This window comes from Cornus florida, unplaced genomic scaffold (genome assembly GCF_030987335.1).
Source record: "Cornus florida cultivar Cherokee Brave unplaced genomic scaffold, ASM3098733v1 CherokeeBrave_3.0.0_Hap2_Chr09, whole genome shotgun sequence".
NCBI classification, from domain to species: Eukaryota; Viridiplantae; Streptophyta; class Magnoliopsida; order Cornales; family Cornaceae; genus Cornus; species Cornus florida.
Window position 1 is genome coordinate 35,175,884 of NW_026775579.1, and position 12,751 is coordinate 35,188,634.

The 12,751-nt window shown below is 36.1% G+C and overlaps 1 protein-coding gene across 6 annotated transcripts in view; it reads left to right on the plus strand.

Annotated features, from left to right (window-relative positions):
* Positions 1-5,674: 5,674 nt before the first annotated feature.
* The window catches only part of LOC132273664 (ubinuclein-1-like), a 30,271-nt gene continuing 23,194 nt past the window's right edge, over positions 5,675-12,751 (plus strand). For all 6 annotated transcript variants that reach the window (XM_059774658.1, XM_059774661.1, XM_059774659.1 and 3 more), the window contains exons 1-4: positions 5,675-6,188; positions 9,591-9,680; positions 9,828-9,920; positions 10,063-10,139. In XM_059774658.1, coding sequence (XP_059630641.1) covers positions 5,955-6,188; positions 9,591-9,680; positions 9,828-9,920; positions 10,063-10,139 — 494 coding nt within the window. In that variant the 5' untranslated portion in view covers positions 5,675-5,954. The remainder of the gene's footprint in view (positions 6,189-9,590; positions 9,681-9,827; positions 9,921-10,062; positions 10,140-12,751) is intronic.

Here is a 12,751-nt window from a genome sequence, read left to right on the forward strand (position 1 = left end):
CAATAATAATGCTACCAGAATTGATAGCATTGATCGAGGATATCTTCCTGAGCTTGTGGGTTGCCCTCAATCTGGACCTGTACACCTCCTTGGACTCTTGATCATCTTCAGACCTGCCATGTATTGCATGGATGACTTTTACTTGCGTATTTTCTACCTTGCGGGGATAGACCTCGCGGGGCTTTGCGTGCTCCTTTGTCATGAGGTAATCCATCAACTCACCTCTGGCGATCATATTCTCCACCTATCGCCTGAGGGATCGGCAATCGCTGGTTGAATGTCCATAATCTCGATGATGAGCGCAATGCTTGCTTTTGTCTATTTGCTCCGGGGGTTGCTTTATTGGCTGTGGAGTTGTGAACTTCGTCTTATTCTCTTGGAAGAGCCGAGCCAAGGTAGTTTGGAGAGGTGTAAATCTTTCCTCTACCCATTGCCTTTTTTCAGGTACCTGGGTGACTGGCGTTGAGGAACGTTGGCTTTTTTGAATCTTTGGAGTTGGGATTCTTTCTCGAGGCTTGTTTTCCACTGTCACGAGGGTAGCGTGCTGCACTCGGTGGGCTATATTTTCCCCAAGCCGAATGTAGATCTGGGCTTTGGCATTTAGAGTCTACATGTCGGGAGGAGAATACTTGACTAAGGAAGTGTGGAACTTCGTCCCCTGAATCATTGCGAGTTTAAATGTCTCTATAGCAGTTGCGGGATGACAATCCGCTATTTCTGATGCCTCCATATTGAATCTTGATAAGAAATCCTGCAATGTTTCCCCCTTTTTCTGCCTTACAGTGAAGAGGCTGGCAATGCTTTTCTTTTGCTTTTTATTTCCGCAATACTGTACCAGGAACATGGTGTATAGAGTTACATAATCCGGGATGGATTTATGCGGTCTATTCCTGAACCACTCTAGTGCTGCTCCTGTCAAACTGGTAGGAAAAACTCTGCACATCCAAGGGTCATTACGATCATCCAAAGCCATCTTTTGAGCATAATGATCTAGGTGCCGAGAAGAATCCCCTGTTCCATCAAACTGGGTGAAAGAAGGCATCGTGAATTTCTTGGGCCTCTCTACCAGATACACATCGTCAGTGAAAGAAGTTTTGATCAAAGAATTTTTATGTTCTCTAGCCATCTCGGCAGGTGTTTGAATCTTCAGGAGTCTCTTCTCGTCAAAGGCATCCTGAACACCTGCACCATCTGGGATTCCATTGGACCACACCGTAAGCTAATGGCTGGATTCGACCTGCTCAACCTGCGTGTGATGAGGGACGTTATCTGAAGCTGCAGCCTCAGATCTTGCCTTCCGTTGCTGCTGAACCTCATTCGGCTGAACCTCATTGGGTCGTGCCCCATTAGGTGGAACCCCATCAGGCGGAAGTCCAGTAATCGGAGGAATATTCTGACTAGGGGGTGCTGCTGTGTCACCCACTGGTGGCGGTGGTGCCAACTGAGCCAGCGTCATTTGTAGAGCGTTATTCTACTGTTGAAGCAAGGCGATCTAAGCCACGCTTACTTCGTTTGCCTGACGAAGTACGTCAAATTGGTGCAGAAATTCTTCACGCATCTTTTGCATCAACTCCGTCTGTTGGTCTGCTGAAGATCCTCCGTTCGACATTCTGGACGGTTAACTGCAGGATTCACTTGTGAAACAAAAACAAGAATGGGAATATATTTGCACACAATTCCCACAGACGGCGCCAAAGTGTAAGTGCAAAATTCTACTCAACCAATAACAATTGAGAAAAATAATACAACACACTCAAGAACAGTAAAAATAAATATGAACAATATCTAGAGAAGCGTAGAATTGCTTGGATCCCTTTATTGGAGGTCTGGGCCTCTATTTATATACAAAAGTTAGAAGAATTATGGTACGATTCGCGTTGCTTGTCCTCTAATTCTTTCCATATATCAATTTCTTTACAAATAGAATTCTTTCCTCTTTATAATTCTTCCCTTTCTGGATTTTCCTTACACAGAACTTATTCTTTTGATGAATCATTTTCCTTGTAGGACTGGTTCCTTCTTTAAATGGATTTGGGCCGCGTCTAACTTGATACACATGACTGCTGGTGTCTTGATTCGAGCTTTAGTAAAGCCCGTAGTTAGATAGCGGTAGTTTTGGGCTAATGACCAACTCAACTTGGGCTTCTGATGAAATGGGCTTTGACCTTTATTGAAGGTAAAGTTATATTTATGATGACGTGAATTGTTCTTATTGGAGGGAGATTTTTCCCTCCACAGATGAGAATTCACCACCATGGATTCATATAACCAAATTTCTTTTGTTCTTGTCAATTTTCCTCTTATAAGCAATTCACTTCATCAATCCAATTACTACTTGGAAAGATAAAGGAAAATATAGAGTTAAATAATACTTGCTTATATATTGAGAGAACAATTTTTTTTATTTAATCGGGTATATCTTTAGTAAATATAAGTAGACATTATCCAAATTACTATTAATTGGCAAACATGAAGAATCCTCCCTCTATGTTTTTTTATCAATCTAAGAACAAATAATAGAAGAATAAAAGACATGTTCTAAATCGGAAAATTAAAACAAGATATGAAATAAATTCAATTACATGTTAGCCATGGTGGCTTCATCTTTCCCTTGAGATGAGGTGTTTAAGCTAAAATATTAACAATATCACTTCACTTTTATACAACTGCACTCCAATTTTAAAGAAAATGACACCTCTAACCCTAACTTCAAAAATTAATAATTAATTTTCACCAATATCACATTTACCTTTTTCAGTTATGGTAAGATATTTTTGTCTCCCCCTCTTTCCCTAACTTTCCCTACTAATGTTTTTGGTATCTTGCGTTTTTTTGTTAACTTTGTTAACTCCTTTTTCTATCTTGCTTCTTGCTTTTCTAAACTTTTTCTCTATTTTATATTAACTCTCTTCTCTTTCGTTAGGGTTTGATATTGATATTTGTAAGTAATAATGAAAGATTTTTACAAATGAAAAAATAACAGAGTTATAACGATGTAATTGATCTTGCTAGCATAAAACTCCTTTGATGAAAATAGTGATGGGAATGATATTTTTTTTTTCTTTGTTTTATGCTTAGAGTTTACGTTTAAATATTTTTGTTCTTGATGTGATTTTTAAGAAATTTTTTTTTCCTAATTGACATTTGGGAATGGGAATGGTAAAAAAAAAAAAAAAAAATTTAAAAATATTCTTTTTATGGTTTGAGTTTAGTTTAATTTTTTTTTTTTCCCAAATGTGATTTTTAAGAATTAATTTGAAATTTACTTGAATATTTAAGTTTACCTTGTATTTGTTGATAAATAAAGTCCTAAAATTTAAAGATTATGGATTTTGTGAAAAAAATAAAATAAAAAAGCAAACAAGGTAAGAAGAAAAAGTTTAAAGTGAAAAGGGTAGATGTGGTATTATAAGATGAAGGATGATGCATTAATGAGTTTAAGGACTTTCTTGTCATTTCCCGTAAAGAAAAAAGAAAAATGGAGTGCAATTGTATAAAAGTGGAGAACGAATATCGCCTTCCTAAAATAAAACATAGAAATAAAGATGTTTTTCATTGAATAAAAGAAAGAATTACAAGGAAAAAGAATGCAATACAATATAAAATCTCGAACTCCCTCGCTATCTTCTAACCCTTACCTGCATATGTCCCTATTTATAGAGTTTATAAGGGAGGAATTAAATGGGAAAAAAAAAATTGAAAATTAAAATACAAGAGGGAAATTGAAAAATTAAAAATACATAATTTTTTTTTTTTTTTTCTAAAATCTTGCTACTTTCCGATTTGAAATGATATTTGCTTATTTGATGGAGCCAAATTTGAATTTGATTGACTGTGATGCAATGAAGTCTTAAACTCAAGACCTCTATTAAAGTTGGTTATGCTCTGAATCATCTCTCCTACAAAGCTTCTAGTTGTCTTTTTTAGAAAGAAATAAACTTTTATCCTTATGTAGCCATAAACTATCTCTTTTTTTGCAATTTTTGCTTATTTTCTTCTCATTTCAAAATTAATTCCTATAAAACAGAAAAAATAATAACATTTAACTAATAAAAAAGATTAATTAATTAATTATTTTTTAGTATAAAATAGCAAGTTTTGTGCCCTTAACAGTAAAAAGTTAGTAATGCCCTTATATTATAATAATATGTTATATTGCATTGTCATTTTATAAAATTTGGTCAACAAGTCTGCTGGAAATAAAATAGTAGGGGTGTTGTTGAACACATGCGCCAAATCTCGGGGGAAGAAGTAATAAACCTTGAAGGGTATGCTCGTGTGTAATTTGCCAAAATCTCAGAGAAGATCAGTGTAATTTACCTAATTTTTAAAGTCTAAATTTTTTTCTTTTCACATCTTTATAGGGGTAAAATGGTTTAAATTTTTTTTCCTTTCAAAATTTTTATTATATCCAAGCATTTAAAAAAAGAAAAAAAATTTTAAAAAATTTAATTTATTTCAAACAAACAAATAAAATTTCATTTTATCTATTTGTTTTGACGTAAAATGTTTTCCATGGAAAATATTTTAAATTTTCATGTAAAATGTTCTTTTTATTTTTTATTTTCTGGTGTTTGGTAGCAGTGCGTAAAATATTTTCTAGATCAGTTTTTGTGCACAATTAACTCTTTCTTTAGTGTTCCTCACCACTAGGGAATAGTACCTAACGAGGATAAAATAATTTGAAGTTCACCAATCAAGATAACAACGGAGTCCATTTTTCAAATCCTAGAATGCAAGAGGTAAATATGACAACGACTCTGTCATTTAGTTGGTGAATGAAGATCACGATCCATCTTATTCAAATATTCCTGATTGACATTTGTGTAACCAACCTCCTCTCAAGAACGATAATAAATACATCGTGTGACAGTTAATGAGGTATGAGAAAAAACTCATGAACATTTAATAGAGAATGGCTTTTATGTTATACGATTCCAAAAACTGATTTGATTGTCGGAGGATCCTCGGCAGGCACCCCACCGGTGCCATCCGATGTAATATAATCTCTATTGTTTTGTAGATAAACGCAGTTGTTACGAGTCGTGAGGATTTTTACATCAACAGTACCCCTAAACCATTTCCCCCTCTCTCCTTGTTACTTTCTCTCTTACCGCTAAACCATCCCTCCCTCTTATTGTTATTTTCTCTCTCCACTCTCTCTCTATCCTATCGACCCAAATATGTTCCTTGACCAATCCAAATTTGTATCCCTCTTTCTCCCTTCGCCCACTCTAAGTATACGTATAGAAAGAAGATTGAATATTAGATTTTTAAATTGGGAGGATTGAAAAAGAATAGTTGTTAGAAGGACATAGAGGTTCAATAAGAATACGAATGGTTAGATAACTCAAGTTAGTACATGAGTAAGTGAATTTTTTTTTTCTTTTTTTATTAAATCATTTTCAGTCATTTGAGAGTAAATTGATTTACAAGAAAAATAATGTCCTAACTTTAGAATTTCCCAAACATCAAAAAATAAGAAAAATAATTTTTAGAAAATATTTTACTGTGAAACAAAAGCAGCCCCTAATTCTAACCTTTCTCGTCCAATTCTACATCCAAAGAATTCGATTCCAAGCAAAGTGTCGTCTCTTGTTTGTTTGTTTGTTTGTTTTTTTTTTTTTCACTTTCTCAATCCAAACAAAAAGTTAAATTAGCCAAACAACTCATATGGTCTTACCTTTTCCATCCTAATATTTTCCGGGGAAAAGAATAGGAAAGAGAGAGAAAATGCTTTACCCGTCGAAGATGGAGAAGACGAAAAAGAGAAGTTGATTTGCGGTTAGAAGTTCCAGACGTTTCAATATCCCGCGCACACCACTCTTCTCTCTCTCTACTTTCACTCTCTAGGCATTTCATTCCTTCAATCTAGGGTTTTACCACCCCTTCTCTCTCTCTCAAATCTTGAAACCCTAGATTTTGTACCTCAAATTCCAATTCCATACTGTTCGATGGAGGAAGAGAAGGCCGGCGGCGCTGGAAGTGGCGAAGTTGCGAGGGTTTCACCATCTTTCGATGCGGTCGGTGGCCGGCAGAGGTTCACTGTCGAGCTCAGACCTGGGGAGACCACAATTGTTTCTTGGAAAAAGCTTGCGAAGGACGCCAGTAAGGTCAAAGGATCTAAATCGGCCCCTGAACAAACGCCCTCCATTCCTCTCCCAGCTCTGGAGTCTCGCATTGCTCCGGTAAGAGTCGGTTTAACTTCAATCTAATGAGTATTGGGTTTGTCTCTGAAGTTGGTTTCATTAATTACTGTTATAATATATATATATATATATATATATATATATATATATATATATATATATATATATATATATTGATAATTAGTAAGCATTGTGAATTCTGTTTATTAGTTGGACTAATATTACCATTTGTTGCTCAATGATGCAACAATTGTGGTTGTTTGTTTTGGTAGGCTAAGAGGTTGTGTTATATGTACAGAGAATTGGAGCTAAACTATTAAGTATTTAAACCTTTGATTTCGTTGAAGAAGTTCTAGTACAAGATATTTTGAGTTTTTCTTAATACACGAGTACTTATTATATAAATGCAATATGTCCTGTCCTATTTCACTGCTTATAAACAGTTGTAAATGATTTCTTCTTCATCTCTTTGATAAGTAAATTCTTATTATAGAAGAGAGGGTGCAACTCCAAGCATAAGGGCAATATACATTGGAGAACACCTATTTGGGAGGAAAAATAAAAATAAAGAAAGACAACCTAAAAGATTAAGAAAAGAGTCATTTCTGTCATTCTAAATATTCCATGTAAAAAAACATAAGGGACCACATCCCGAGCCTAATGCTTACCCTATTCCAATTCTTCAGCAAGTTCCTCTTTGACTTGGAAAAATTCACATTACAACAAAAGGAGAATAAAAAGCTCCATATTTATCAAGCCACACTGAATGACAAAGGCTCCAACCGACCCTCGTACACATGCAACATCACTTCATTAGAACTTTTCCCTTCTTTTTCTAATCATCAAATATTCAAAAATGACATTCGAATTCAGTTGGTATTATAATTCATTGAATCGTGGGATTCTTTGAGATTTCATTTATTTTATTATTTATCAAAAAAAATAAAAAATGACATTCGAATTAAAAAAATAAAATAAAATAAAGAAAAGGAAAAAGCAACCTTTATAGGAGCCTTTGAGTGCCAAATAGCTTTCCACACGAAAGGAGAATCACCTTTGCTACAAACTTACAAAGCACCTCATACTATGATTTAACACTACCTCCAAGTTGCTAGCTCGTTTCCATATGTAGAGCCTACTCATCCTCCTGAATGCTGACCCCATCAAAGTTTCTCCTGTGAAGAGACAATTGGGGCTTCAGATGCCGTCCAAAATTGTTATGGACTCCATGGTGGATGCCTCCATAACAACCACCAACCTGGAAAGAGCTCGGAACCCCTCTTTAGAACTATCTTCTTGCTTCAGGCTCCGTTCGGTAGGAAGGAAGAAAATTGGATGGAAGGTAGAGAAGGAGTGAAGGATGAGACATCCCTAGGGAAGAGATTACGAACTACTTTCGTTTTGTTCGGTTGAATGGAAGAGAAGAATCTCACAATTTACTTTGTCCGTTAGGAGAGAAGAGAAATAAAATTTAAAATTATTTTTATCATTATACCCTCACTATTTTTTACCACTTATTTAAACTTTTATTATGTGAAAAGTACGATTAAATTTGTTGTTTGTCATATATATATATATATATTTGGTTTTGTTTGATTTTTTTTTTTTTTGGCTTAACTTCAACCGTGGATCAATGGTCATCATCAAAGGGTTTCATCACCTGTTTATCAACTTTGACTACCATATTCCCATTGACCCAGAACAGATCTATGGTGCTGCACTAACTGTTTTGATCTTTTGATAATAATATCATCAAAGGTGCAATAATGGTGCTAATAAAGTGAATAGATATTCATTTATTACTATTTGGGTAAATGACCTGGAGAATGAAATTGTAATGAAGCAGACAAGAAAACTCTCCTAAACCATGATGTCAACGAGATCATTCTGCCTTAGCAGACTTTACCACTAACCCACTAACACATGAATCAAATAAGTTTTTAAATAGACCATATTTATGTGTAGGTATATGCATTTGTATAGAGCGGGAGCAAGAGACTGATCATATTTATATATAAATCTGTGTATGTGTATAGAGTGGGAGCAAGAGAGAGTTTGCTACCTGTGTCACAGAGATTGCTGAAAGATTCGGTTGACAGATTCTAACCAAGGAGAGTCTTTTCTTGAGATGAGATTGTGGAGTTTATTAATATTTGTGAAGGATAATTACGTAATTTGAACTTTTTTATAATAGCGCCACTTTTTTTCTCTCCTGTCTTCCGCCCAAATTTGGGCGAATGAAAATTTGTGAAGGAGGATGGATGACTCATCCCTCCTATTTTCCTTTCTCTCCGTGTCTCCTTCCTACCGAACAAATGAATTTTGTTCCTTCCCTCCTATTTTCCCTCCACCCATCTTCTTTCCTTCCTAACGAACAGAGCATCAGACATCATCTAGGAATTCAATCCTCTAATGAATAATGATCACCCAACCTGAAAACCGATTAAGCTAGAGAACTGCCCCATCTGTGAATAATCTCTAGTTTTTTTTTTTTTTGATAAATAAAAAGTGACAAATCTCTGTGAATAATCTCTAGTTGGCCTGTTGAAAATGGTCTGATAGTCAAAACAAGACACCTGAAGCTGTTTTGTTGTATTGGAGTTTCAACATACATTTAGTAGGAAGTCCAACTCAGCAAAATGAAATGGTGTGATGCTTTGTTGTCCTTCTGTGTATGAGTGTTCCATTTGTTCAGAGTACATAAATGACATAGCCCTTTTGCAATTGGTGCGCTGCACATACTTGTATTTAACATTCATTTCTATAACAATTGTGTCTTACTGCAATCAGGCTTGCGCCTTTCATTCTGCCTTGCACTTAGGTTCCAGGAAACCTTGGTGCCTAGGTGATCCTCGAATCTTTAATAACTATGCCCTCAATGTGTTGTTTGCACCTAAACCATCTAATCAGTTTTCTCTCATTTTTTCTCCAATGGGTGCTACTTAATCTCATGAATGTGTTCATTTCTAATTTAATCATTTCTTGTCTTGCACACATCCATCTCAACAATTGCATTTCTGCCACGTTCACTTTGTGTGCTTAGTTGTCAAACATTTTATTGCATAAAGAATGTCTGGTCTAATAGGTTTTTTAATAGTTGTCTTATGGAACTTCACTTTAAATCTCTGAGTGATATGCCGATCACACAATTTTCCGGATCCACTCATCCATTTAACCCATCCTGCCTTAACTCCGTGATTAGCATCATCTCCAACTTCTCCATCATAGCCTAAATAGCGCAAATGTCTACTTCTTGGTACTCATTATGTATGTATGCATTGCTCAATTTAGGTCTGCCAGTCTGTGTAAGCATGGTTTGATGCTAATTATAGCATCCTTACAGGTATTTTCTGTGAATGTAAAACATTTTGTCTCCTTTTCCACCCAATAGATTGCTTTGAGTCAACCATTGCAAACCTTAGTTGTGCTTCTCCTTTTTAGGGAGAACCTGCTGAAAATGAAGTGAAGGATGAAAACCCTGCTAATCATCGTTTCAGTGCTGTCATTGAGAAGATCGAACGCTTGTACATGGTATGCAATGTTTCATTTAATTTAAATTTTCATTTGTACGCTGCTCCTGTAGGCACTTCGCATTTGCACAATTTTTTTGAAATTTATATGTGTTGCAAATTACAATGTTTGGAATAAACTGGTAATGTGACATCTTGTACTGTTTAGGGTAAGCATAGTAGTGACGAGGAAGATCTCAATGATGTTCCTGATGATGATGAGTATGACACAGAAGATTCTTTTATAGATGACACAGAGCTGGTTGGTATTGTTACCTGTTATCTATATATTTGGCAATTCTAGTTGTTATTTCTGTGGCACCACTTGGCTGTACTGTTTATAACCAAAATTATCATTTAGTAATGATACTATTCATTACAGTTCTTGTTTCCTCATTGTGCAGGATGAGTATTTTCAAGTTGATAATTCAGCAATAAAACACAATGGATTCTTTGTTAATCGGGGGAAGTTGGAACGCATGTGAGTTTCTCCGAGCCACTTTGTTAATTACTATTTCTGTTTTGATATATTCGTTAGGTATATTCTAGCTTTTGTCTGATTTTCAGCATTTTTGGTCTAGTTAGGTAATGTAATGAAAAATATCTAACAAGACATCAAACAATATATATATATATATATATTTTTTTTTGATAAGTAAAAATATATTAGAAAAACGTTCAAAAGGGGAACGCATCCCTAATACAAGAGAAAAGATCTAAGGACCAATAGAATCCAAGAGATCAAAGAAATCATCAATCGAGGAGCATGTACTTCCTCTAACATAAAAGAATAAAGAACGAAGAATATGAATTTTTAAATTAGCTAAGGACGATTCTTTTCCTTCAAAGGATCTGTTATTTCTCTCACGCCACAAACACCACCAGACACAATGAGGAACAATCTTCCAATAAGCACGAGCTTGTTTCTTAACAGGACAGCTTTTCCAAGCGTTAATCAATTGAGAGGAGTGCTTAGGCATTACCCAAAAAATGCCGAAAATGCTGAAAATAAAACTCCAACAACCAAACGCCACAGGACAATGCAAAAGAATGTGATCCACGGATTCACTATAATCTTTGCATAAACAACACCAATTAATAATGATGTTGCCTCTCTTTCTCAAATTGTCCAAAGTCAAAATCTTCCCCAATGTAGCTGTCTCGAAGAGGGGCTTTAGAGCACCACACGGACTTCCAAGGAAACTCGGAACCAACGAAATTGGATAAATGAATAAACATAGAGCGGACATCATACCGACCATGAGCCAAAGGAACCCACAAAATATCATCACACCCTCTGCCAATATCCTTCTGCCTATACAAAATATCCAAAAAAGCAGAAACTTCCTCCATTTCCCAATCCTGAAAAGACCGCCTAAACCGCACATCCCACGTAACTCCATTGTTATCAAGATGATAACAATCAATCACGAAAACATGCTTATTAGTTGCAATGCTATAAAGCCTAGGAAATGAGTGTGAAAGCAACTGGTCGCCACACCAAAGATCCTCCCAAAAACGAACATGCCTGCCATTACAAACTTTGAATCTAATAAGAGTAGAGAAAACATCTCATCCCTTCCAAATAAATTTCCACAAACCAACGCCTCCCGTAATAGTGACTGGAAGAGATGACCAACCCCCACTCTCTTCACCAAAACGACACGAGACAACTCTTCTCCACTGACCATGTCGTTCCCTTCCAAATCGCCATAACCACTTTCCTAAGAGAGCACGATTAAAAGGAACAATTTTTCGAATGCCTAACCTTCCGAATCTCAATGGTTGGCAAACTTGATCCCCAATTAACAAGATGATACTTAAACTCCTCTCCCCTTCCACCCCACAGAAAATCCCTCTGAATTTTTTCAATTCTATCAGCAACAGAACATGGAATTTGAAACAAAGATAAAAAATAGGTAGGAAGGGATGAAAGAGTACTCTTTATAAGTGTGACTTTCCCACCCTTAGATAGATACTGCTTTTTCCATCCTACTAATCTTTTCTCATATCTATTAATCACTGAATCCCAATTCCCAACCAGAGTAGAAGAAACTCCCAAAGGCAATCCTAAATAAGGAAGAGGAAAAAAACCAACTCCGCACCCTAAAACAACAGCTAAGGAGGAAATATCTGGAACATCCCCCACTGGAACAAGCACACTCTTTCCGACATTAATCTTAAGTCCAGAAACTGCTTGGAAGCAAGCAAGAGTGCACCTCAGATATTTGAGTTGAGAAATATCAGCATCACAAAATACCAAAGTATCATCAGCAAATAAAAGATGGGAAATCTGGATCTGATGATCAACATCTCTGCCAACTCTGAACCCCCTAATGTAACCCAAATCTTCCGCTTTTCTCATTAATCTAGTCAGACCTTCCATAACGATGAGAAAAAGAAAAGAAGATAATGGATCACCTTGTCGCAGACCACGTGAGCTAGCAAAAAAACCCGCAGGAGAGCCATTCACAAGAACAGAAAACATAACTGATGAGATACAAGTGTCAATCCATTTTATCCATCTATCACCAAATCCCATCCTCCGAAGAAGATACAAAACAAACTTCCAATTAACATGATCATAAGCTTTCTCGATATCAAGCTTACACAAAACGCCAGGAACCCCACTTCTAAATCTAGAGTCAACACATTCCCCAGCAATAAGAACAGAATCCAAAATCTGCCTTCCACCAACAAAAGCGTTCTGCGATTCTGAGATAAGACCATCCAACACTTTACTCATCCTGGAAACAAGAACCTTGGCAATAAGCTTATACATACATCCGATTAAGCTAATTGGCCGAAAATCCTTGATATCAGATGCACCGCCCTTTTTAGGGATGAGAGCAATAAAAGATGCATTCAAAGATTTTTCAAATGTGCCATGAGAATAAAAATCCTAAAAAGTGCTCATCACCTCCTCTCGCACCACCTCCCAACTCTCCTTAAAAAAGCGCATAGTAAATCCGTCTGGCCCTGGTGCTTTGTCCCCGTTGCAACTAGAAAGTGCCTTAAGCACTTCCTCTTCCGTGAATGGAATCTCAATACTATCCCTATCCAACGCAGAAATAGTATTAAATGGAAGACCAT